A 25,503-nucleotide genomic window follows, 5' to 3' on the forward strand; every position below is an offset into this window, starting at 1 on the left:
GGAGGAGGAACATGGGGGAGTCAGCTGTGAAGAACCAGTGAGAAGAAGAGGATGAATTTGTGTGGAAATGAAACAGATTAAAAACATTTTCACGGTGAGATGCAGTGAAAGGTTCATGGACTGTGAATAAAGATGGACGACACATCTGCACTTTCAAAAATACATAAAACCTATTTTAATGGATTTAAATCGTCCTCTGTCTAAATATGGAAGATGTAACTTTTATTAATCAAATCAATCTTTTATAACAAATTAGTGTTGTAATGTTTGTCTGATTGTATTTGTAGTTTGAAAGTGAATTCTGGACAGAATATGTCAGTAGTATTGGTGCAGTGTGTGTGTCAGAGCAGTTTCATGGAGTCTGGGTTATTACGTCATCAACGTGGGTGAATGTGTTTAATGGAACCTTCTCTCATTTGTGTCTTTTTTTTGCTTTATAATAGAAAAATGTGACTAAAAGAGAAGAAACAAATAAAGTTTATTTAAATTGCACCTTTCACAGACACAAGTGATAAAACAAGAGAAACAGAAGGTTTCAGATTCAGGAGGAGCAGATATGAAACAGATTCTACGTGTCACCAACATCTTCGATGCTTCTCAGCTGCAAACGTCTTTTCTGTCCAGAACAAAATCGTAGACTGTTTATAAAACTGTTCGTAGACTCTGGGTCCAGAAAGTGAAGCCAATGTCTGAAACCTGTATTGTGTGTAATGACCAGCAGGGGGCGACTCCACTGGTTGGTCTATGAGAAAATTACTCTACTTCTTTAATAATGTATTTCTCCATCTTTGTTTTCAAAAACAAGGCGTAACCATAGCAACACGTGATGGATTTTAAAACTAAAACATCTACATGTGAAGGTCGACTCAGACCTGAGCCTATGAGGACTCGTGGAGACGGTTTGACCTTTAACTCGTCACCAGTCAAACTTACCAAGTTACAAGTTTCAGAGTTTTCTCTCCTCAGACTCTCGGCTGTTAGGCAGCTTCAGACTCTCTTATTAAATCCTCTGTCTGAGTATTTTAACTTCATCAGATGTTTGTTCGTCTTCATCGATGTATGAGTTATGAATAATCTCCTCAATCTTCACGGCTCCTTTCCTTTGTCTCTTTTGTCTCCAGGAAGCAGCCGCTCATTAAAAGTCTCCCCTTTTTTCCTCCTGCAGTTCGTGACACAACAGGCGCCATCAGACAAATGATTCCTCCACCGGGGGAGGAGGCGACTTTTTAATAGGAGCCATTAAGAGCAGCGCTGCCGAACCCCATGGCGTCCGCCTCCTCCCCTGTGGGACGTCACGTGTTCTCTATCAACTGGGCTTCAGTGTGAGAGGCGAGCGCCGCCCGTCACATGAAGGAGACACACTCCTCTGCCTCTCAGGTGGAGTCGCTCTGCAGCACCAACACTTCTCCTTCAGTCTCTTCATCCGACGGCTGCAGTCGCTCTTTGCTTCGATCAGACATGTTTCTATCAAACATGCGGCGCTGAGCAGGAGTGTGAAACTGAAAAGCTGCTGACGCTGGGATCGATGGAGAAACAGTTGGTTGTTGAGTCTCATCTGCAAGTTAAACAAAAACACTTCTGATCGATGAGAAACTGTTTTAAATGTTTCAGTTCACAGAATTCTGCAGTAAAAGACATCAAGCAAACATGAATTCTATTGATTCAGTTTCACGTTGGGTTCAGCGCCTTTAAAACCAGAAGTAACCATATTTGGAGGAGCGGGGGGGGGGGGGGGGTCATTTTCTATAGAAACTACCAGTGGAGTCGCCCCCTGCTGGTCATCACACAGAAGACACACAGGTACATCAGCTTCACTTTCTGGACACACACACACACACACACACACACACACACACACACAAAGACCAAAGATGGACATGTCGTCCATCTTTATCTATGTTGTTAAGTTCTCTTTTGTTTTTTGCAGATGTTATACATATGTTCGTATCATTTCTATCAGTGATGAGCACAACTGAAAGTTTAACCCTAAAGTGTCGAACTCCAGGTTGTGGAACTTACTTAGTGAAACGAGGCTGCTTGAATGTAGCCTGAGGCGTGAATTAGGAAGCATGTGCATAACATGAATATATGAATATGATCAGCACAGCAGCGGCTCAGTGCACGTGAGGTAGAAACAAAGGTAATGACCATCAGCACTGATGTGACTGTGACTGACCTCTGCAGAGTGGACAGCTCTGCTAAGTGGTGATTTTCTGAAGCACTCAGACTTCAGAAAGGGAAGTTTCACTCTGACCTGAAGTCTACCTTTTTGTTTCAGGAGGGTCGAGAGAGCAGCAGCCAAATTACCTGTGTGTGTGTCTGTGTGTGTGTGTGTGTGTGTGTGTGTGTGTGTGTGTGTGTACTTTATGGACTTGAAGATTAGAGACGACCAGGAGTCACACTCTGCTCAACATAACCCCAATGAGAGGAAGAGTTAAAGAGACGGAGCCACAGACGATGACACTCACTGCAACACACCCACACACACACACAGACACACACACACACACAGACACGCTTATTTTGCAAAAGTGCAGATGTGCAAGAAAAACGAATGTAATGTAAAAAAGGATGAGAAAGCTTCTTTCATTAGTGAAACTGCTGAGCTCACAGAGATGGAGAGAATCTCGTCCTCCGTCCGTCCTCATCTTCAGAATCTCTCCCTCCGCTGATTCCTCTGTTCGACTGATTCTGTCTTCACGGCGGCTGCTCTTTTACGACTCATGGTTGAGGAGCTGTGACACGTCTCCTGCTCACCTCAGGTTGAACCCTCTCTGTCCCTCATCTGATCACTTCATCAGCGATCGGTTACAGTTAGTCGTGTGACCAGAGGGGGCGCCACAGGAGACGCAAAACCAAGACAAAGACGTGCAAGAAAAATCTGCTACCAGGTGAACCAGCAGAGGCCCCAGGCAGCTGCTGCAGGTTCAATTCTGCCCCAAGCCTTAGGAACAAGTGAGGAACACGGCAGGAACATGTGAGGAACATGTGAGGAACGTGTGAGGAACATGTGAGGAACGTTTCAGGAACATGTGAGGAACATGTGAGGAACATGTGAGGAACATGTGAGGAACGTTTCAGGAACATGTGAGGAACATGTGAGGAACATGTGAGGAACGTTTCAGGAACATGTGAGGAACATGTGAGGAACATGTGAGGAACATTTCAGGAACATGTGAGGAACGTTTCAGGAACATGTGAGGAACGTTTCAGGAACATGTGAGGAACATGTGAGGAACATGTGAGGAACATGTGAGGAACGTTTCAGGAACATGTGAGGAACGTTTCAGGAACATGTGAGGAACATGTGAGGAACATGTGAGGAACGTTTCAGGAACATGTGAGGAACATGTGAGGAACATGTGAGGAACATGTGAGGAACATTTCAGGAACATGTGAGGAACGTTTCAGGAACATGTGAGGAACGTTTCAGGAACATGTGAGGAACATGTGAGGAACATGTGAGGAACATGTGAGGAACATGTGAGGAACGTTTCAGGAACATGTGAGGAACGTTTCAGGAACATGTGAGGAACATGTGAGGAACATGTGAGGAACATGTGAGGAACGTTTCAGGAACATGTGAGGAACGTTTCAGGAACATGTCAGAACTTCAGTTCAGGTCTGAGAACAGCTTCAGAGTTCTCAGAGTTGTCTCTGCAGGATATTCAGCAGGACAAACAGCAGTTATTTATCATATATTATCATATATAATGACTTCTACATACTTATATATATTTCTATATACTTCTGTAATCTATACACAAATAACCCCCGGCCTGTCCTCGTTCCACCGGTTCCCTCTGCAGGATTCTGTGTTTGGTAACAATCTCTTCTAAATGAAGGTCCTGTGTTTTGACCACCACCAGCTTCCTGAGTGCAGCTTCTCCTCTCAGCTGATGGACGTGTGCACAATGCACAGAAACCAGTGGGCGACGCACAGCGGTGTTGACAATCACCATTTAATTACATTGTCTTTTGAGTGAAGGGTGCAACTTGGCATTTGTGTGGCTTTCAAAGAGGCGAGCGAGCAGCGAGCGGAGGAGCTGCAGCGAGCGGAGGAGCTCCACAGACGCTTTGTTGTCCAGAGGTGAGCGTGATGAGAGGGTGGAGTGACCTGCTGCCATCAGCCGGCTGCTCTCTACTGTCTGTGTGACAGGTGGGTTCGTGTTCTGGGGCCGTGGACGTGTTTATCACTTTGATTTTACGATTCAAAAATATAAATAGACAATTGCACTGATTGATGAATCCGCCTGTCCCCTTTAATTATTGTTTACTGTCCCACAGTTTAACCATCAGAATCATTTTGGTCTGATGTCGAACAACAACCGACAAAAGCAGCTTCTGAAGCAGAAAAACCAGAAAACACAATCAGGAAAATATACAGATTTATTCCTATAAACATATTTTTTTAAAAGGGAGGAAAACTTAACGAGCTGCTGATCTGAAGTTTAACATCTGGTCAGCGCCATCTTGGTTTCATAAAACCAGAAGTAACCATATTTGGAGGAATCGAGGGCGGAGCCTGAGTGAGTGAATGAAGAAGACTTGAAACTAGAGCTTGAGACATCGATCAGCTTCTGACACCTCAGAGTCTCACAGTGAAGAGCCCACTGTATCTACTGTCACTCTGCTGGGTGCTATGGTGTCTGCCTGGAGCAAGGGGGGGTGGGGGGGGGGTATTAGACAAGATTTAGTTTGACAGCCAAACTTTCACTGAGCAGGAAACGTTCCTGAAACACTCAGTGTACATTAATGCCTCTGAATAAATCCTCATTACACTGAGTCATCCCATCATCTGCTGCTTTCATGAACCTGAGCTGACAAAGAGCTGCAGGACGAGGGGACGGGGAGACAATAAGACGAGATGTTAATATGAATATTTAGTATTAAGATAGATTCTGCAGCTCATTGTCACACCCACACAGTCATGAGAAAGACATAAGATTCAAATATCCTCATTAAATGAATCCATGAGATCCTCTGTGCATTCGGACGCAGTGATCTCATCTTCATGTTCTGTTTGATTGATTCCATCAATCTGTCAACACCAGCACGTGCACGCCCAGTGCACGTGCTGTGATGTGTGTTTTCAGACGTGTTAGTGTGGACAGAGATGGTTTTAGTTTGAAAACAGTTATTTTGGTTCATGTCCCATCTGCTAACATGGAGGAGGAGGGGTTTATGACCTACAGCCGGCCACCAGGGGGCGATGGAGACACTTTGGCTTCACTTTAGGGAGCTTTCATCATCTTTATTTACAGTTTGTGGTAGAAACATGAATCATTCTGACTGATCAGCTCCAATACACACACACAGACACACACAGACACACACAGACACACACAGAGACACACACAGACACACACAGACACAGTGTATTTTGTGTTTATTTTGTGAGTGAGTGTGTGTGTGTGTGTGTGTGTGTGTGTGTGTGTGTGTGTGTGTGTGTCTGTGTGTGTGTCTGTGCGTGTGTGTGTGTGTGTGTGTGTGTGTGTGTGTCTGTGCGTGTGTGTGTGTGTGTGTGTGTGTGTGTGTGTGTGTGTGTGTGTGTGTCTGTGTGTGTGTCTGTGCGTGTGGCTGTGGTCACCTCACTTCCTGGATGTGATGAACATCTTCTCTTTAATCTCGTTCATCTGGTCAGAGTGAGATTGATGTGGTGGGAACAGCAGATCGATGTCCTCGTTCCCCTCAGGACGGAGATTAATGTGAGACCAGGAGCCTCTTGAAAGGCGGTTGAGACGAACACTTGCCCCGAGGAGAACATCCACATCTTAATTAGCTGTTAATGGCACAGAAAGTGACATGATGTGTGTGGAAGTGTGTATATGTTTGATCTGGTGTGTGTGTGTTTGTCATATGAGAGTTTAATAGTGAAACTCTGTGTGAATTCTCCGGTGGGCGACAAAGACGCTGCTGCCAATGAGCATCATGAATTAATGATGCTGCTTCACATCCAGTGTTAAACGACGATAATACAAAAGTTTTCACTGATCTGCACACGGATCACAGAACGAATCCCTGGAAGGTATTAACCCTCTGACACTGTGCACGCTCAGGTTCAGTGTCACACTTCTGGTCACGTGACACTGAACCTGTGCACGCTCAGGTTCAGTGTCACGTGACTGATCAATAATCAACCTGATCTGTTTCCTCTCGGCCTCCGGTCCCAGCACGGACAGTTTCCTGAACTAAATCAGCCCCTGCATCAAAGCCTCAAAACGGCATCGATACAGGAAGGAAGGAAGGAAGGAGAAGGAAGGAAGGAGAAGGAAGGAGAGGGAAGGAAGGAAGGAGAGGGAAGGAGAGGGAAGGAAGGAAGGAAGGAAGGAGAAGGAAGGAGAGGGAAGGAAGGAGAGGGAAGGAAGGAAGGAGAAGGAAGGAGAGGGAAGGAAGGAGAGGGAAGGAGAGGGAAGGAAGGAAGGAGAAGGAAGGAGAGGGAAGGAAGGAAGGAGAAGGAAGGAAGGAGAAGGAAGGAGAGGGAAGGAAGGAAGGAGAAGGAAAGAGAAGGAAGGAAGGAGAAGGAAGGAAGGAGAAGGAAGGAGAGGGAAGGAAGGAAGGAGAAGGAAGGAGAGGGAAGGAAGGAGAAGGAAGGAAGGAGAAGGAAGGAAAGAGAAGGAAGGAGAGGGAAGGAAGGAAGGAAGGAAGGAGAAGGAAGGAAGGAGAAGGAAGGAGAGGGAAGGAAGGAAGGAGAAGGAAGGAGAGGGAAGGAAGGAAGGAGAAGGAAAGAGAAGGAAGGAAGGAGAAGGAAGGAAGGAGAAGGAAGGAGAGGGAAGGAAGGAAGGAGAAGGAAGGAGAGGGAAGGAAGGAGAAGGAAGGAAGGAGAAGGAAGGAAAGAGAAGGAAGGAGAGGGAAGGAAGGAAGGAAGGAAGGAGAAGGAAGGAAGGAGAAGGAAGGAAAGAGAAGGAAGGAGAGAGAAGGAAGGAGAAGGAAGGAGGGAGGGAGGGTGGGTAGGTAGGACAAAATGAAAGAGGGATGGAGATACAGATGGATGGAGAAAGAACATGAACAAATACCTTACTAGTAAAATTAACAGATTCTATGATTCAGTGATAAAATTTGTAAAAGAAAAACATGTTGTTCAAATGGAAAAATAAACAGATTGAGAGATTCATTGTGGACATTTACATTCTTCTTGAGCAGATGGAGAAACTATCTGAAAAACAACAGAAGAGAAACTGTCCCACTCTGTGCTGACGAACCTCACGTGGACTGAGTCGTCTCGGACTTTAAAAACCACTGCAGAGCCACACAGGACGTTACACAACGGTTTCTGAGAGAAATGCAGCACTTCATGGTATTCTCAGGAATGTGAGTCATGTTCTTACACAACATCTGGTGCAACACAATCATCAGTGTGTGAACGGGTCGTCCTGCCTGAGCTGGAAGCTGCTGGGGCAAAGCGCACAGAGCCACCGAGCTCCACAGAGGACGAGTGGGAGGACGCTGCTTTGTTTTCAAAAAGCAGTTTGTCAGAGTGTGAGTCATGAAACGATTAAAAACGAGCTGTGTGTGTTCTGTCCTGCACCGAGCTGCTGTTTCTGAAGCTGAGCGATGCTCTGGGGAGAAGATGGAGGCCGCTCTCCTGTTTCTACTGAGGAAACACAGTGAGCAGCTAATTCTACAAATATAAAAAAACTCTGATTTGTAGTGATGGCAGGAGCCTGGCGCCAGCTCCACGCCGCCGCACCTTCATCAGCGATATTTACATGAAGATGAATCCTTCTGATTCCAGGGTTTATTACGAGCTGCAGATTTCCTGTGAGCTGCACAATCACATTACAGCCGATCAGAAGGTTAACAGAGGCTGACCACAGCTCGTTACAGCCGGCGACAGATGTAATAAGATTGGATCCTGATATTTTACACCACATCTTCATCCTTGATTACACAGAAGCTACTTCAGTGTCCACGTGTCCCGACCCTGAGCAGCTGCGGCCCCGAGAAGGAAGACAGCCTTTGTCTTCATCTCATCCCATATTATATATATATATTATTTTATATTAGATTAAATAACAATAATGTGAATCTCACATTATTCAGTCGCTGATTTAGTTTCTCAACTTTTACTGAACATTCTGTCCACGTTAAAGTCTGACTGAGGAATAAGAACTTTACTATTTACTGGAAACACAATAATGTGACACTAATAATAATAATCTAACACGTGTGTGTTACTGTAAAAACAACAAAAGGTTTTTCAGTGTCTCCATAAATATATTAAAGAATTTCAGATTCCAAGTGAAACGTTTTGTCCATGACGATGGGACTCGAGAAGATCCACCAGGGAAAAGAAACAAATGAAAGAATAACTAAAATAAATTTCATAATTTAAGTGCCTTTAAACTCATGCATCTAACGACAGCTCGTGTATAATTAAAGTCCTTAAGTTCTAATCATCATTATATTAAACATTCTTAATTTTTAGGTGTTTATATGCTTTTATTTTTTGCTTGATTTTTATCTTATTTTTAAAGTTTTATTAAACAGGAACTAGGAAGTAAACCGGAAGCACGTGTGTCTGACGTCACTGTAGGAAAACAACAACAAGCCTCGGACCTGCTCTTGTTTTTATTCTGTTTTTATTCCGTTTGTCGTCTTTTAATCTCCGCAGCTGCTTCTTCGCGGTGAAACTTCCATTCACGGTGAATATCGATCTTTATTAAATTCAATCTTTTCTGTTTATTCCGCTGTTTTCCGATGCTAACGTGTGCTAGCTAACCCAGCTAACGCTAGCGAGTGTTGCTCAACACCCTGAGCCTGTTGTTGTCTCCTCTGCCCGGTCCCAGGTGCTGGTTCCGGTCCCGGTGGAGCCGCAGGTGACCGGTACCGGAGCAGTAACGTCTCGGTAACGGATCAGTAACGGACCGGTGCCGGTGGATTCGCAGCCATGGCTCAGCAGAGAGGAGTCAACAGTCTCCAGTTCAACCAGGACCAGAGTAAGTTTCATGTTTCAGTCTGAACTTCATCAAACTACAAGATTAACAAGATCACAGTCAAATAAGGTTCAGGTTTATAAGACTGGACTCTAATAATAATAATGTATTAATGAACAAAGGGTTAAAACAGGATAACTTCATCCAACAGAAAGAACACAAAGTCAAACTATAGTTTTTATAAAATAAACTAAAGTTTCAGTATGAAAACAGCAAATATCCAAGTTAAACCTTTATGAAAATGTTAAGACAACTCAAGGAACTTGTTTCCTTGAGTTGTCTTAACATTTTCATATTGGAGCTAAAGGTTATAAAGTGTATTTGTTGTGATTCTGTACAGAATCAAACTGAAGATTTCTTCCTCAGAGCATCAGAGAACATGTTTAATTATATGTGTTGTGATTTACAACTACACACAAATTTGTATTTTTGACATTATTTTCCACAAGTACAAGATAAAAACACGTTATTGAAGCAGAATATCCCCAAATCTCAAAACTACATCAAAACAATATGATCTAAAACCTGTCAGGCGCAGCGTGTTGTGATTGGTTGTCACGTCACCGCTGCCTGTGAGTAAACTTATTTAAATAGCATCTTTGTCTTTTATCACCAGGTTGTTTCTGCTGTGCGATGGAGACGGGCGTCAGGATCTACAACGTGGAGCCGCTGATGGAGAAGGGTCACCTGGGTGAGTGGGTCTCACTGCTCGCTGCCACACTTTCTGTTTCGTACTCGGGTCTCTAAAGATTGGTTCTGTGTGTTTCGTGCTTCAGACCACGAGCAGGTCGGCAGCGTGGCCCTCTGCTCCATGCTGCACCGATCCAACCTGCTGGCCGTGGTCGGAGGAGGAGTGAACCCAAAGTTCTCCGAAATATCTGGTGAGTGAATGAAAACACCTTTCACATCAGACTGTACGGGTTTTCAAACTGTGAAGCGACGCAGGAGTTTATGATCTAATTCTCTAAACATCTAAATAAAGAGGCTTATTAAAAGGTGCAGAACTTCATTCAGAATCCGGTTTGAAGGTTTCTTTCAGTGTCACAGTGATTCAGGGACATTTGGAGTTCACAGGAATCTAAGCTGCTTTTATTTTGACAGAACAGAAGCTGATAACTCAACTTGTAGCTTAATGTTAAAAAAAAACAAAAAGTAAATGAACTGCATTAGAAATTCATTGATATCTTTTCTGTAGCAGAGTGTGGAGCCGTCACGCTCACTTCACTTTCACGTGAACGATCTAACGTCTCAGTTTCATTTCAGTGCTGATCTGGGACGACGCTCTAGAGTCACGTGACCCCAAAGACAAGCTGGTCCTGGAGTTCACCTTCACGAAACCGGTTCTGGCCGTTCGCATGAGGCACGACAAGTGAGTTAGAGTCCGAACTGCTCCTCCTGTGGTTTGTTGTTGTGCAGCTACACAACGTGTAACTTTCCTCGTGGTTGTTCCAGGATCATCATCGTGTTAAAGAACAGGATCTATGTGTACAGTTTCCCAGACAACCCGGTCAAACTGTTTGAGTTTGACACCAGAGACAACCCCAAAGGTAAAAGAGATCCTCTCTTCTTTCTGAGTACGAGTCACAGTCTCTTAATTCATCCACTGGTGTATATCTCACTCTCCTCCAGGTCTGTGTGATTTATGTCCCAGTCTGGAGAAGCAGCTGCTGGTGTTTCCAGGTCATAAATGCGGCAGCTTGCAGCTGGTTGTGAGTTCACTTCTAACGAAAACACCTCAGTCGTTCTAATTTGAAGAAATGTAAAAAATAAAAGGTTGTTTTCTTCAGGATTTGTCCAACACCAAACCTGGAACATCTTCCGCCCCATTTACCATCAACGCCCACCAGAGCGAGATCGCCTGCGTGGCTCTGAACCAGCCCGGCAGCGTGGCGGCGTCGGCGTCTCGTAAAGGAACGCTCATCCGCCTGTTCGACACGACGACCAGAGACAAACTGGTGGAGCTCCGCAGAGGAACCGACCCGGCCACCCTCTACTGGTACGCAGCACGTTCTGGTGGACTGGGTTTGTGGGGCTGTGATTGGTCAGTTGCACGTTCTCCTCTTGTAACAGCTCCAGCTCTGACCTCCTTTTTCTCCTCTGCTTTGTTTCTTCAGCATCAACTTCAGTCACGACTCGTCGTTCCTTTGCGCCTCCAGTGACAAAGGCACAGTTCACATCTTTGCGCTCAAAGACACCAAACTGAACCGTCGCTCTGCGTAAGACAAACTCCTCCAAACCTCTCTGCTTTTGAACTGTCGATCAGAACTTCTCTTGTTTCACGTGACTCTTTGATCCTGTTCCTCTCATAAGACTGGCTCGTGTTGGGAAGGTGGGTCCTGTGATTGGTCAGTACGTGGACAGTCAGTGGTCGTTGGCCAGCTTCACCGTTCCGGCTGAATGTGCCTGTATCTGTGCTTTTGGAAAGAACACGTCCAAGAACGTCAACTCCGTCATCGGTGAGGAAACGTGGAAACACTCTGATCTTTCTTTTTCTGTTGAAACTTTCAGTTCAGTCAAATATTTTTAGATATCGTTGTATTGTGTAAATAAGTCTCTGAAATGATTTGATGGATGACTGGAACATTTGTTCAATTATCAGTCTTTACTGAGCCAATCACAGCTCCATCAGGAGTCGTCTGCGTCTCACAAAGATCCAGATTGTGTCGTCGCTGCATCGCGTCATTCCTCCTTTTCTAACGTGAAAACATTTCTACTCTCGCAGCGATCTGTGTGGACGGAACCTTCCACAAGTACGTGTTCACGCCTGATGGAAACTGTAACCGTGAAGCCTTCGACGTGTATCTGGATATATGTGATGACGACGACTTCTGAGGAACCAGCTCATCGACACGTGGAGGACGATGTGTTGTCGTGACGCTCGGACGTGATACTGAAGTTTCATCAAGTCCTGTGTTTGTGATCATTTCTACAGGAGGAACCAGTGTTAATATAAATACAGATTTCTGTGAGCCTGTCACTTTATTGAAAACTCTAAATTATTTTTTTAATGTTAAAGATGTAAGTTGACGTTAATGTCCACGAGGAGTGTTCGTCCACTTCAGATCACGACTGTGTTTCGCTGCTTTGAAGAGCAGACGTCACAAAGTGCTTCACAAGAAAAACAAAAGCCATGAAATCCAGACAAAGATAAAAGTGTAAAAAGATATTCGATTATTAGTAAGATGATGAAATAAGTGGATGTTGAGCTCCTGTTCTTTTCTGTGTTTGTGAGATAATTAAAGTCACACTGAAAATAAAGTCTTTTTTTAAGAAATCAGGTTTATTTACTTGTCTATTTGTCAAAATTATCAAATGATTTACTTGTCAACACAGATAGCGCCCCCTGCAGTTAAGTGGGGAGAAACGCTAGGGCATGCGTGTCCTGATGTAAACGCTGTGTGCACGCTAAGCTGCTGAATCTAGATTAAAAGGTCTAAAGTCGAACTTCTCACCGATCTGGTTGTAAAAGGTCAAAGTGTTGATTTTTTACAGTTTCCTTAAATTCAACGATGACGAGTTCATCCAGTTTGCTCTGATTCAAGCGTCTGAGAATCTTTCAGATCACATCGAGCAACGAGACTCAAACTTCAGATTTGATGCACAAGTGAAGAATGTTATGAGAAGTTTACCTTGTAATTAATTGCCTGATTCTCAACACTACATTTTACCATTTGATTTAAGAACAGTGAGACAAATCATATGGTAACATGCAGAAATAAGAATTGCCCATTGAACAAAGACCAATCCTACAACTTCTTTTAAATAAAGAGCAAATATAAATGGATTGAGAAAATAATCTACTAAATAATCAGTAACATTTGAGTGCAACGTCATGTTTTTATTGTGAAAGGGAAGTTTTATGGTAAATCATCAGTTTTTAGAAAGTTAATATTCTGATGCTTTTTGTTTATTTTGGTGTAAACAGGAGATTTTAATAAATTACTCTCGAGTCTTCTTCTCCTGAGAAACAAACGGGACCAAAACAAATGTGGACGAGTTGTTGACTGACAGCTCCCCCTGCTGGTATGTGTGGGTATCAACTCGGTTGAGGATTTGTCATTGGATTTTATGGTTTGAATATTCATGTTAAAAACAGCAGTAAGTCAATGTTTAAAACTATTGTAAAGTATTTAAGCTGTGATTTAATACAGAATAAATGATTCCTTAAGTTATGATTAATATTCATCTGAACATCATAAGAATCATTGGTTTTAATCAACTTTACCAAAAAGTCAGAGAAATCTTGTGAGCAACTTTTGAATCAACCAATCACAGATATTTACACTCTGGATTTTTAACTGACAGCAGCATGTTATGCAATTTTAACACTTTTTATCAAATGTTTTTTTGGAGAAACAAAAATGACACATAAATAATCTACATGTCAACAAAACATGTCTGGAGCTGATCTTTACAAAAGAAACTCAGCCCCAGTCAAACCACGGCCTCCTGGCTCCAGCTACAAGACGCAGATTTGAAGCTGCCAGTTACTCAAACGTCTTTTATAAAACTTCAGTTTGAACCTGTTCCAGGTGTCGCACCTGAGTCGGGTGGAAAAGTCCAAGATCCAAGACTCGGACTCGTGAATCCGTAGAGAAGCGTCACTGGGAAACGGGGGGGCCAAACATCTGCATGGTCTCGACAACGAGCGACAGATGATCCAGAAACGAGTTCACAGACACTCGGAGGATTCGAGCTTCGTCTGCGCTCCACCTCCTGAAACACAGAGAGACGGTGAACTGCTGCGAACAGGGACAATCTGAGGACAGAAGCAGCTTCATGTCTCTTACACAGACAACGTGCGGCCGGACACAGACAGATGTTTACTGATGCCTCCTTTCCTCGGCTCTCGGTCCGGGGACAGAGAGCACAGAGCGACCTCGGCTTCTCGGGACGTCGGGAAAGGGACGTCCAGAGAGCTGCGGTAGAGTTAAGGAACATTTCTGGAGATGTCACTGATTTATAGAATATTTGAGATTTTTTTTAACGACTCGAACAATTCTATAGAATGACAATAAAATATATATATATGAGAAGTGTATTTGTGGCCTACAAATAACCCCCACCTTGTAAAGATAATACACAATGTGCATAACAGTGAGAAATCATATGCACAAATAATGATATAGTAGAGCGTGAGTAAATATGAACTTTAACTTAAACTTAGACATTTAAGTCCATATATACAAACACCTCAACATGTCCAGTGTCGGTGAGTCTCTCAGGTTAAAACCTAAACGTCCATCAACCTTCCTGAAGAAGAACTTGGTTGAGAATCTTCTCAGTTTTAAACTTTTCCTCAGTGTCACAATGACCCGGTGACCTTTGTCTTAACCTCCAGTGACACTCTGCGAACCGGAAGCTGAGAGTCAGTTCGGCTCAACTCACTTCCTCCCTGAACATTAATACAGATTAAACAACAGGTTCCACAGAGGAACTGAGACCATCCACGGGTCATCGCGTTATTTGTCCTGTTTCATGATCTAATATGAAACAGTGAGAGTCGTCACAGCTTCGTCTCGTCGATGAGACTCACGAGGAAACTTCGGCAGCTGATTTTAAAAGATACAACTCCAGTTTCCCGGGTTCAGGGTTTGTTTTCCCGCGAACATCCTCGTTCTCTCCGCCTGGCGCCGCCATCTTGTTTGTGTTGAAGTGACCGGACAGGAAGGGACTTCTTCTTCCGGTGCGGTGAAACACAGACATGATGGCCGCTGCTGCGACAAGCGGCGGAGTGCGGTACTACAGGTGTACCACAACAGCACATGAAATATAAAATAATACATAGATGGTGGATTTACTCTATTGATACAAAATTATTGAATTGAATTGAATAAATATAAATTAAAATACTTACTTCCACCTACGACAGAAATTTAAATCAGTTCTATCTCTCTATCTTATAGAAGCTCAAACCTGGACTATTTCAATGCACTTTATACATCAGTCAAACTTTAGTAACTTGTTTGCAGCTTGTTCAAAATGATGCTGCTATATAAATTATTGTTATTATTATTACTATTATTATTATTACAAGGCACACACATGTTATTTCACCTAATTTCCAAATCCACATTTTATTATCACGTGCATAAGAGATTTTCAATTTTTTTATTCGGACGCAATGAATTAAAAACTTCAACTTCGGCAGATTTAATAAACCACAAAAACTATTAATAGTTATAACTGTCAAAATAAAAGCGTAGTGAGACTTTTATTTTGTAGTGGTGCTGTCAGACTCAGCTGTGCCTCCTCCTCCTCCTCCTCCTCCTCACTGCTGAAGGACCGTTTCTCTCTCTCTCATCCAGTGACTCCCTGTGATCATCTATAAAACGATGTATTGATTGAATATCTATTGATATTTTGAGATATTTGCAGACGACAGACAGTGGACTCTCTCTCTCTCTCTCTCTCTCTCTCTCTCTCTCTCTCCCTCTCTCTCTCTCTCTCTCTCTCTCTCTCTCTCTCTCTCTCCCTCTCTCCCTCTCCTGCGGACTGAACAAGTGAGTACATGATGAATATGTGAGTAACGCTGCACGTTACATTACACGGTGTCGTTACTGTGATAACTGACTGGGACCATTGAAGTGAAGGAAGTAGAATCAGATCATTTACTTGATTAAAGTGAAACATCTTGTAATGAAATGTGAATGTTTAAGTATGAAAAGTAAAAGTACTCTAAAAGATGACTATTATTCGTGTATTTATTATTTATCTATTTGATAGGGACAGAGAATGTTAATGAACATCAGCTTAAAAACACCTCATGTAAAATGCTCATGTAGCAGCTGATTATGTCACTTGTAGAATTTATTTCAGCTTTCAATTTATTTCAACAACAAACAGAAACGTTCACTTGGACTCAAAGATGATTTGTTGGAGTGTGGTGGTCAAAGGTCAACCCTAACCCTACTGGTGCTTCTTCCTCGTGTGGTCTTTATTCCGTTAACTTCATTAACCTCGGCACAGTGGAGTGTAATCTGACTTTATATCTTCAGACATCAGTTCTCCAGTTGATCCGTCGATGCTCGTCCACATGGCTGTGTCTAAAAGCACCGGGACCCTGCGGGACCTGCAGCTGGCTCTGCAGCTGAAGATCGAGGAGCTGCGACAGAGGGACGCTCTCATCGACGAGCTGGAGCTGGAGCTGGACACCAAAGATGATGTGATCCGGCAGCTGCAGCTGGAGATGGACAGGCATCGCAGGCCGTCGCAGAACGCCCCCAACGCCGCAGAGAGGGCGAGCACAGGTGTGTCGGGGAGATCAGCTCACCGGGTTCAGGTGGAACCAGGAAACAGGGTTTAAGAGAGGAGGGGCTATATTGAATTTATCTTTATATTAGACTTTAAGTGAAAAACAAATTTAAACTGAAATCAGGAACTAGGAGGCGACTAAGAGATGATGCAGAACCGAAGCTTTAACATCCACTGGTCTGTTCTCACTAAACCTGACAACGACAGAAACCATCTTTGACAAAAATGTATTTAACATCTACTTTGATATTTAGTTTGTTCCATGTCCCATCTGCTAACATGGAGGAGGTTTATCACTTATACTGCAGCCAGCCACCAGGGGGCGATCGTGATGAGTTCATTTCACTTTTGGGAGCCGTCATGTCGTCCGTGTTTGTTTCCAGTCTGTGTCCGACAGATGTTAACCATCGTCTCTGGATGTTTCTAGAAGGAGCGGCGGTGCAGAATCCGGCGGCGCCTGACGAGCCGCAGCGAACCAAGAGACAGGCGATCTCAGCGGAGCCGTCAGTGCTGGACCCCTCCCAGCTCAGTGACGTCACACTCACCAGCTACTGCAAGTCCAAAGAGTGAGTACACACACACACACACACACACACACACACACACACACACACACACACACACACACACACACAGAGTTTGACCTTTTTGACCTCTATTGCTGTGTACCTGCAGATCCAGTGAGCTGATCCAGAGGGCGCTAATGGACAACGACTTCATGAAACATCTGGAGCACGGGCAGGTGAGGACACATCTGTGCTGCTCCCCCCTTGTGTGTGTGATGTGGACAAGCCGCTCACGTGTGGGCTGATGTGTGCAGATCCTCACCATCATGGACTGCATGAGTCCCACCAGCCTCGCTAAAGGCTGCTGTGTGATCCAGGAGGGAGACGACGGCTCCACGGTTTACGTCCTCGAGGGTAAGAGAGACGTCACTGTCGCTCAGATTCAGGTGGAAACTGTGCTCAGGTCGGTGGTACCTCATTTTAATGTCATGAAAGATACATATATAATAAAGTCTTTTTTACAGTTTACGTTTCATTCCATAACATGTCATTTAGCTTTTATCCAAACGACTTCCAATTAGTGCATCCAACAGTCTAAAGAATGTCCTCAACTTAGGGTGATTGGACGTCAACGTTCAGATGGACTCCAAAATGTATTGATTAGATTTTGGTGGTAAAACAAAGTGGCTGTGACCTCTTGAACATGTTATCTGAAGAACGACGGGAGAGAATCTTTTCAAATTTGGAACAAATGTTCATTTAGACACAAAGATGAACTGATTAGACTTCAGAGGTCAAAGGTCACAGTCATGTGAGTCGATGTAGACTGAAGCTGCTCTGGTTGGTGAAGACAAACAACCTGAGCTGATCTCGTTCTAAGTTGGAAGAAGCAGGACTCGACGTTTTTCACTTGAGCATCAAACAAAGATCTGAGTCCGAATAAAAAGTTGACTCATCGTCTGTGGAACTTGTGTTTGTTGAGTTTTCCGTTTCCTTATCTCCTGGATGAGTGAAACCAAACTGTGTGTTGACAGAGGGGAAGGTGCAGGTGACCAAGCAGGGGAAGAAACTCTGCGCCATCGGTCCAGGAAAAGTGTTCGGAGAGCTCGCTATCCTGTACAACTGCACCCGCACCGCCACCGTGACAGGTAGACACACAAACACACGCTTACTACACGTGTTAGATTCCCACACAGCTTCGTCAAAGAGCTGTGACAGGAGCACCTTCTCTTCAGTGAGTCAGAGCAGTCACACGTGTCCTCAGCGACCCTGATGAACCAGTGAAGGTCTCTACTCCCATTAACGCTGCTGGAAACGAAATGAGTTCAGTCTGTGGACGAGTTGTAACAACGCAGCAGAATTTATTCATCCACCGACAAAAAGAAAAACTGATGAAGGTCAAACACAAACATCTTCACTGCTCAGGGCCCTTCTCTCATCTGACACACACACACACACTACACCCACACAGACACGCACACGCAGACAACACACACACACACTACACAAATAAAGTGACACTGTGTGATTTCTGGATGAACCTGTATTTTTCCTTTTAAAATGAAAAATAAAGGATTAAAATTCAAAGTATAAAACTGTCCCTTGCTGAGCTGAGTTCATGGCACATGTACCAACTCTTTATCTCTTTAATTCAATCAGGCTGCACACACACACACACACACACACACACACACACACACACACACACACACACACACACACACACACACACACACACACACACACACACACAATCCTGGATCAGCTCCCTGATCAAAACCTCTCTCTCCCAAATCACATCCTCACACCTTCTTCAGATGTTTTTCTATAATCTTTCTTAAAAAGACTCAAACTAACGTGACCTTCTTGGTGGAGTTTATAAAAACAAGTCTCACATCCTGAACATGGCCTCGTTCATCTCTCTCTCTCTCTCTCTCTGTCTCTCTCTCTCTCTCTCTCTCTCTCTCTCTCTCTCTCTCTCTCTCTGTCTCTCTCTCTCTGTCTCTCTCTCTCTCTGTCTCTCTCTCTCTCTCTCTCTCTCTCTCTCTCTCTCTCTCTCTCTCTCTCTGTCTCTCTCTCTCTCTGTCTCTCCCTCTCTGTCTCTCTCTCTCTCTCTCTCTCTCTCTGTCTCTCTGTCTCTCTCTCTCTCTCTCTTTCTCTCTCTCTCTCTCTCTCTGTCTCTCTCTCTCTCTCTCTCTCTCTCTCTCTCTCTCTGTCTCTCTCTCTGTCTCTCTCTCTCTCTCTCTCTCTCTCTCTCTCTCTTCTCTCTCTCTCTGTCTCTCCCTCTCTGTCTCTCTGTCTCTCTCTCTCCATCTCTCTCTCTCTCTCTGTCTCTCTTCTCTCTCTCTCTGTCTCTCCCTCTCTGTCTCTCTCTCTCTCTCTCTCTCTCTCTCTCTGTCTCTCTGTCTCTCTCTCTCTCTCTCTCTCTCTCTGTCTCTCTGTCTCTCTCTCTCTCTCTCTCTGTCTCTCTCTCTCTCTGTCTCTCTCTCTCTCTCTCTCTCTCTCTCTCTCTCTCTCCATCTCTCTCTCTCTGTCTCTCTCTCTCTCTCTCTCTCTCTCTCTCTCTCTCTCTCTCTCTCTCTCTCTCTCTCTCTCTCTCTCTGTCTCTCTCCATCTCTCTCTCTCTCTCTCTCTCTCTCTCCATCTTTAGCTCTAACCGACATCAAGCTCTGGGCGATCGACCGTCAGGGTTTCCAGACCATCATGATGAGGACCGGTCTCATCAAACTCTCCCAGTACACAGACTTCCTCCGCAGGTACAGATCATACATCTCCTCACTGTTGTTCAACTCATCACAATGGATCACGTCTCCTAACTCACCCTCTCCTCTCTCCTCCCTCCTCCCTCCTCGCTCCTCTCTCCTCCCTCCTCCCTCCTCCCTCTCTCCTCTCTCCTCCCTCCTCCCTCCTCTCTCCTCCCTCCTCCCTCCTCCCTCTCTCCTCTCTCCTCCCTCCTCCCTCCTCTCTCCTCCCTCCTCCCTCCTCCCTCTCTCCTCTCTCCTCCCTCCTCCCTCCTCCCTCCTTCCTCCTCCCAGCGTTCCCTCCCTGCAGTCGCTACCTGAGGACGTTCTCAGTAAACTGGCTGATGTTCTGGAGGAGGTGATGGTTCCTCTGCTCCCTGACATACTCTCACTATCTGTTTCTGTGGTCTGTAGATCTGATGGTTCACATGCATCTCTCTGCTCAGACTCATTACAGCGAAGGTGATTACATTATCCGTCAGGGAGCCACCGGAGACACATTCTTCATCATCAGTGAAGGACAGGTGAGGAAGAAACCACCACGAGAGGAGGTTCATGAGGAGAACAATCATCAGAGAGGGGAGGAGCTCGCTCGGCCGACTCCAGAAATCAATGTCAAACCGTAACAATCATTTCAGATCATATAACAAAGTCACATTTAAACCTCGATACCACGACTCCACGATCACGACTGCACTGACTGACTGCAAATGACGTCATCACCACAAGATGGCAGCGTGTCGTACAACGGAAAGATGAGGAGACGCATTGTTTATTTTGATTTACAGTCATTGGGTTAAATGATTGGCTGTAAGTAAAGATGGACATGACAGCTGATCGCCCCCTGGTGGCTGGCTGCAGTATAGCTCATAAAGCTCGCCTCCTCCATGTTAGCAGATGGTTTCATCGTTAACAGCAGCCTCACCACACGCTGACTTCACACAGAAACCTCTTCACTGTTTCCCCCACAGCTTTTATTCCTGGTTCACTTTAATCACACTCAGTGTTTGAGTGAGGGACGAGCTGAGAGTCGTCTATTTTTAGCGCTGAGTCACCAGTTTATGATGTGTGATGTCGGCAGGTGAAGGTCTCTCAGCAGAACGCAGCCGGCGACGAGCTGCTGGTGGAGAAGACTCTTTCTAAAGGAGACTGGTTTGGAGAGCAGGCCCTGCAAGGGTGAGACACATGTTCAGACTTTAACACGACATATGTTCAGGTGTAGCTGACAGTGACCTCTAGTGGCTGTTTGAGTCGTGACCATATTGAAGTAGCTGAGCTAGCTACGTGATTGTGTTTCATATACTTTAACAGTTTAACAGTAACTCCATTTGACTTTAAATCTGTGAATTCCCTGTGTCTGCTCCATGTTCAGGGAGGATGTTCGTACCGCCAGCGTCACGGCGGTGGGAGACGTCACATGTCTGGTCATCGACAGAGAGTCAGTGTTTCTCCTCGTTCACCATGAACATCACATTCTTCACGGAGCTGGAGTCTGTGGTTCAGACGCCGATTAAAGGAAACTCGTTGTTTGTGTCTCAGGTCTTTCAAGCAGCTGATTGGAGGACTGGATGATGTCAACAACAAGCAGAACGACGACGACGAGGTCGAAGCAAAGTGAGTTTAACGCTTCAGTGGGACAGAGTTTGTGTATTTACAGGTTTGTGTAACAGTCAGGAAATCTGCACACGTCAGGTTTGAATGAGTTTCTTCTTCGTGTCTTCTGTTCCTCTCTCTGAATCTCTTCTCCTCTGTCGTCTGCAGGCTGCAGGCCGAGGCAGATTTCTTCTGCAGCGTCTCGCTCAGTGATTTCAACATCATCTGCACGCTGGGGATGGGAGGCTTCAGTCGTGTGGAGCTGGTCAGTGTGTGTGTGCACGTAGCAGCCGTTAATCTGCAGACTCTCTCTGAGCGTGTGTGTGTTTCTGTGTTCAGTTGCAATTAAAGAAGGATCCCAGTCGGTCGTTCGCCCTCAAGGTTTTGAAGAAGCGTCACATCCTGGACACCAGCCAGCAGGGCCACATCCTGTCTGAGCGCCGCATCATGATGGAGGCTCACAGCCCCTTCATCATCAGGTCAGACGGTTTATGTGTCTGACGTCAGGCAGGATTTATTCTTATTCCCAGGATACTTCTCCTCATCAAACACACTCTTCATCCCTGTGCAGGTTGTACCGGACTTTCAGGAACGCCAAATATCTGTACATGCTGCTGGAGGCGTGTCTGGGAGGAGAGCTGTGGACGCTGCTGAGAGACAGGTGCACGTCGGACCCTCTGCATCCCACTGAACACGAGGAACCAGTTCAACTGCTGAACTGGTTCTGTTGTTAAGTGATTTGTCGGTGAACAGATTATCTTTTCAACATCTTTGGGTTTTTAAGTGATGTCAAACACAATATAACATTTAAATTTGTTAATTATAAAGGATATTTTCACCAAAGAATCAATTTATTAACAATAATCAAAATGATTTCATTCCTAAGAAGGTTTAATACAACCTGAGGTTCAAATCAATTTGATCTTTACAACAAGGAAGTTCAATAAAAACTCAAACCTTCAGTCTTGAAACTACATTTGATGCTTGATGAGGCCACGGCCACGAGACCGAGGATGAAGAACTCTAAATCATATGAAGTGAACATGTTGTTTCTGGTGCCCCCTGGTGGCCTGAGCTCCACTTCACCAGACCTTGAAGTCCTTTGCTTTTGTTCCAGGGGTTCGTTTGACGACGGCACCACTCGGTTTTACACGGGCTGTGTCATCGAGGCTCTGGCGTTCCTGCACTCCAGAGGAATCATCTACAGAGACATCAAACCTGAGAACATCATCCTGGACCACAGAGGATACGCCAAGCTGGTGCGAACACGTTTTCTGGATGTTCTGTCAGATACAGTGAACATGAGAAGATTCAGTGTGTGTGTGTGTGTGTGTGTGTGTGTGTGTGTGTGTGTGTGTGTGTGTGTGTGTGTGTGTGTGTGTGTGTGTGTGTGTGTGTGTGTGTGTGTGTGTTTCTCTGTCGATCAGGTGGACTTTGGCTTTGCAAAGAAAGTGGGTCTGGGTAAGAAGACGTGGACGTTCTGTGGGACTCCAGAGTACGTTGCCCCGGAGATCATCCTGAACAAAGGTCACGACAGTTCGGCCGACTGCTGGTCTCTGGGCATCCTGGTGTTTGAGCTGCTCAGCGGCAGGTAAGACAGGAGACTGTTTACTTCAGGGTCTGAAGGACAGAGACAGAGACAGAGACGTTTACATGTAGGAGATATTTTATCATCCACATCTGGAGGAAGTGCAGGCTTCATCTTTATTTGCAGTCTGTATATGATCCTCTGTTTAGTCTGAAGTTAGGAAGTGAATTAGTTTTTGTTGAGTGTTAAAGTGTCCTCTGTGTCTCCAGTCCTCCGTTCTCAGGTTCTGATCCCATGAATACGTACAACATCATCCTGAAAGGCATCGACATGATCGAGTTTCCGAAGAAGATCACGAAGAGCGCCGCCAACCTCGTCAAACGCCTCTGCAGGTTTCCACCTCTTCTCATCTGTGAGTGAAACCCAGCACTGGTTTTTCACCAGTAACTTCTCCACTGTGTGTTTCAGAGACAACCCTTCAGAGCGGCTGGGGAATCAGAAGAATGGAGTGAAGGACATCCAGAAACACAAGTGAGACAATCCAGATGCTCACCGTCACATTTTCACCCTGAGAGCTTTCTGTGTGTGATAAGACCGTAGTCATGGCAACACGTCCTTGTCCTTCAGGTGGTTTGAGGGCTTCAACTGGGACGGCCTCCGCCAGGGAACCACAGACTCTCCGTTCACGCCCACAGTGGGTATCCATCTCTGTGAGGTACAGACACACACACACACCACAGCAGATCTGTAACTTCCTGTGTTTCCATCCACAGGTGAACGGACCCCTGGACAACGGCAACTTTGATTATTTCCCAGAAGACACTGACGACCCTCCTCCCGACGAAGAGTCCGGATGGGACCTGGAGTTTTAACAGGATTCTTCAGAGAGAGGAAGTGAAGCCATATGAGGAAGAACTACGTCTTTTCATTTCTGATGAATGTTTGCATTAAAGGTCAAAGGTGTTTTCCAGATCTGCACTGAAATGTTGATATTTTGAATCTTGGTCTGGTTTTGTCCAATAATCACATCTTCTAAAGAAAGTGGGTTCAGAATCATCGTGAAGATTTCAGCCACATTTCAAACATTTTTATCTTTCTGGGGTAAAGTGAGCTCCTCCTCTCCTGTCAGTCGTCCAGCGGCACTTCCTCATCATGGTGACATCACAAGGGGCCTCATTTGCATAATGCACACCTAGCAGCTAGTCTGACACGCCCCCTAACAACGCCAGGGCTGCGCTCAGACAAAACGTAACCAAACATTTATATACACGTCAACGTTGATGCATTTAAAAACTCTGTGATATGTAAGCTTTGCATCTGTAGAGAACTTTACAATCCATCGTGTCACTGTCTCTTTAGTAAGTTTATATCCACGTCGCTGCTGATTGGACGCCTCTGACACGCCCACCAAACCAGAGGAAACAAACCTCGAGGCCAGTTAACACGTTTAGAGGAAACATGTCGTTAACAAGAAAGTGTACGACAACGTGTTGAGAGTGACCCAGGTGAAGAGAGAGAGAGAGAAGCAGTCAACCAATCACAGCAGAGTGGAGCAGCCGGCCAATCAGGGCAGACTGGGCTTTGTTAATTAAAGAATTAACTAAAAATTCATAACATTATAAGATTTCCTCGGCCAGAAGGAACTTTTTATGATCATTTCAATGAGAACAAACTGTTTGACAGGAAGTTGTTTGAACTGGTTATTAGAAGATATTCTGTTTATTTTAATGAAGCTGTTTCAGCTCAGTTTGGTTTTTTATTTTTGCTCCATCTTGTTTGTACGAGATTCTTCAGCACGAAGGCAGTTTAGGTTTCAGGTTTCAGGTTTTTGTGGAGTTTTGCTGAATGACAGCTGGTGGTTGTTTCTCAGGTGTTTGTAGGATTTTATTCCCTGTGTCTCGTTCTTCATCTTAAATCATCAAACTTGCCTGTAAATAAACAAAGTTGTGCTCCTTTAAAAAGCCTCCGAGTTTCTTTACGTGGATCCTTTTCCCATGCGGCTCGAGGAGGTGGCAGATGTTTATCAGCCGGTTGACCTCGGGGCTAATGGAGTCAGCAGAGCTGTGCGAGGTTCACTGGCTCCTGTCGTAAAAACCAGTCGTGATGGAAACAGTCGTCTCCTCTAACGACTCTCTCCCAATCCACTGATAACGGACTCACAGATAAGACACACACAGTTTTCCACTTCCTCAGCGACGGCCATGAATCTGAGGCTCACTCCATTTTTCATCTTGACACTGAAACTCGAATTAAATCTGAAATTCACTTCTTGGAAATGTTCAAACCAGAAAAGAGTCAAAAACTCTTGAGATCGAGGAAACTAAAATAAATCCAATTAGAATTTTCTTGATTAAACAAGAGATAATGTGACATGAGGAAACTTTTTCCTCTAAATACTGTAGTTAAAATGTCTGTATATCTACACACACATACACACAGTGTGTGTTTTACTCTTAATATTTATTAAAATATAGATATTTGTTGTCTGGGTCATAAATGTCTTTTTTTTCCTTTATTTCAGCTTTTATTTAAAATAGAAGAGAATTCAATTCAAATCACTTTGCTCATGTTCAGACTTTATCAGCAATAAATCAGGACTATTATCTATAACAATAATAATCAAATCTGATGTTATATGATAATCAGTCAAGTTTAAACTTCACTCTCATGGTCTGAACATGTTAACTAGTATGATAAAGTACTTTCACAGTACTCTACATGAAGTACTTTTACATTGGTACTCTGGCTACATGGAGTATTTTTATTGTGGTACTGTAACAACACAAAGTGCTTTTTTATTGATACTTCATTAAATACTTTTAACGTGGTACATTGACTACATGAAGTAACTGCATGACGTTGATGGAACCTTTTGACTTTTTCTTCTGATACTTTATCTACATGTATTCTTGATTGCAGTACTGGACAGTAATATTACATCAGTG

General features: G+C 44.4%; 3 protein-coding genes across 9 annotated transcripts; 2 read left to right on the plus strand and 1 right to left on the minus strand.

The window, feature by feature from the left end:
- Positions 1 to 629: 629 nt before the first annotated feature.
- LOC117771316 (cGMP-dependent protein kinase 1-like) lies at positions 630 to 24,400 on the plus strand. 6 transcript variants are annotated; one of them, XM_034601536.1, is made up of 22 exons: positions 630 to 633; positions 3,846 to 3,850; positions 15,935 to 16,186; positions 16,618 to 16,756; positions 16,866 to 16,932; positions 17,011 to 17,110; positions 17,731 to 17,844; positions 19,347 to 19,452; positions 19,732 to 19,795; positions 19,884 to 19,961; positions 20,519 to 20,613; positions 20,810 to 20,875; positions 20,977 to 21,051; positions 21,199 to 21,295; positions 21,370 to 21,509; positions 21,602 to 21,691; positions 22,148 to 22,289; positions 22,458 to 22,621; positions 22,828 to 22,950; positions 23,027 to 23,089; positions 23,186 to 23,252; positions 23,332 to 24,400. In XM_034601536.1, the coding sequence occupies exons 3-22, from the start codon at positions 15,961 to 15,963 to the stop codon at positions 23,428 to 23,430; spliced, it is 2,115 nt and encodes a 704-aa protein (XP_034457427.1). In that variant the 5' UTR covers positions 630 to 633; positions 3,846 to 3,850; positions 15,935 to 15,960; the 3' UTR covers positions 23,431 to 24,400. The 6 variants fall into 6 exon arrangements, with proteins under 6 accessions (XP_034457427.1, XP_034457426.1, XP_034457430.1 ...); XM_034601535.1 differs by lacking the exons at positions 630 to 633; positions 3,846 to 3,850 and adding an exon at positions 15,196 to 15,273 and having other exon boundaries at positions 15,942 to 16,186; XM_034601539.1 differs by lacking the exons at positions 630 to 633; positions 3,846 to 3,850 and adding an exon at positions 15,196 to 15,273 and having other exon boundaries at positions 15,942 to 16,186; positions 16,621 to 16,756.
- Positions 8,502 to 12,214, plus strand: wdr45 (WD repeat domain 45). 2 transcript variants are annotated; one of them, XM_034601620.1, is made up of 11 exons: positions 8,502 to 8,647; positions 8,779 to 8,939; positions 9,553 to 9,627; positions 9,713 to 9,817; positions 10,200 to 10,305; positions 10,389 to 10,483; positions 10,566 to 10,645; positions 10,724 to 10,932; positions 11,051 to 11,152; positions 11,247 to 11,392; positions 11,659 to 12,214. In XM_034601620.1, exons 2-11 carry the CDS (start codon positions 8,891 to 8,893, stop codon positions 11,766 to 11,768), a joined length of 1,077 nt encoding a protein of 358 aa, XP_034457511.1. In that variant the 5' UTR covers positions 8,502 to 8,647; positions 8,779 to 8,890; the 3' UTR covers positions 11,769 to 12,214. The 2 variants fall into 2 exon arrangements, with proteins under 2 accessions (XP_034457511.1, XP_034457512.1); XM_034601621.1 differs by having other exon boundaries at positions 8,502 to 8,629.
- LOC117771391 (EKC/KEOPS complex subunit LAGE3) lies at positions 13,130 to 14,628 on the minus strand. The gene is made up of 3 exons (XM_034601678.1): positions 14,506 to 14,628; positions 13,727 to 13,855; positions 13,130 to 13,652 (listed from the first exon to the last, which is right to left on the minus strand). Exons 1-3 carry the CDS (start codon positions 14,574 to 14,576, stop codon positions 13,538 to 13,540), a joined length of 315 nt encoding a protein of 104 aa, XP_034457569.1. The 5' UTR covers positions 14,577 to 14,628; the 3' UTR covers positions 13,130 to 13,537.
- Positions 24,401 to 25,503: the final 1,103 nt, after the last annotated feature.

The sequence above is a fragment of the Hippoglossus hippoglossus genome, chromosome 12 (genome assembly GCF_009819705.1).
Source record: "Hippoglossus hippoglossus isolate fHipHip1 chromosome 12, fHipHip1.pri, whole genome shotgun sequence".
Taxonomy (NCBI): Eukaryota; Metazoa; Chordata; class Actinopteri; order Pleuronectiformes; family Pleuronectidae; genus Hippoglossus; species Hippoglossus hippoglossus.

Coding starts and splice junctions, on each gene's coding strand:
- LOC117771391 (XM_034601678.1), bottom strand. CDS start 14,576: ATGGCGGCGCCAGGCGGAGAGAACGAGGATGTTCGCGGGAAAACAAAC. Junction 13,856..14,505: donor GAACCCGGGAAACTGGAGTT/GTATCTTTTAAA, acceptor ACTCTACCGCAG/CTCTCTGGACGTCCCTTTCC. Junction 13,653..13,726: donor TCCGGCCGCACGTTGTCTGT/GTAAGAGACATG, acceptor TCTGTGTTTCAG/GAGGTGGAGCGCAGACGAAG.
- wdr45 (XM_034601620.1), top strand. CDS start 8,891: ATGGCTCAGCAGAGAGGAGTCAACAGTCTCCAGTTCAACCAGGACCAG. Junction 10,484..10,565: donor CACCAGAGACAACCCCAAAG/GTAAAAGAGATC, acceptor ACTCTCCTCCAG/GTCTGTGTGATTTATGTCCC. Junction 10,646..10,723: donor GCGGCAGCTTGCAGCTGGTT/GTGAGTTCACTT, acceptor TGTTTTCTTCAG/GATTTGTCCAACACCAAACC.
- LOC117771316 (XM_034601536.1), top strand. CDS start 15,961: ATGCTCGTCCACATGGCTGTGTCTAAAAGCACCGGGACCCTGCGGGAC. Junction 16,187..16,617: donor CGCAGAGAGGGCGAGCACAG/GTGTGTCGGGGA, acceptor GGATGTTTCTAG/AAGGAGCGGCGGTGCAGAAT. Junction 17,845..19,346: donor CCGCACCGCCACCGTGACAG/GTAGACACACAA, acceptor CTCCATCTTTAG/CTCTAACCGACATCAAGCTC.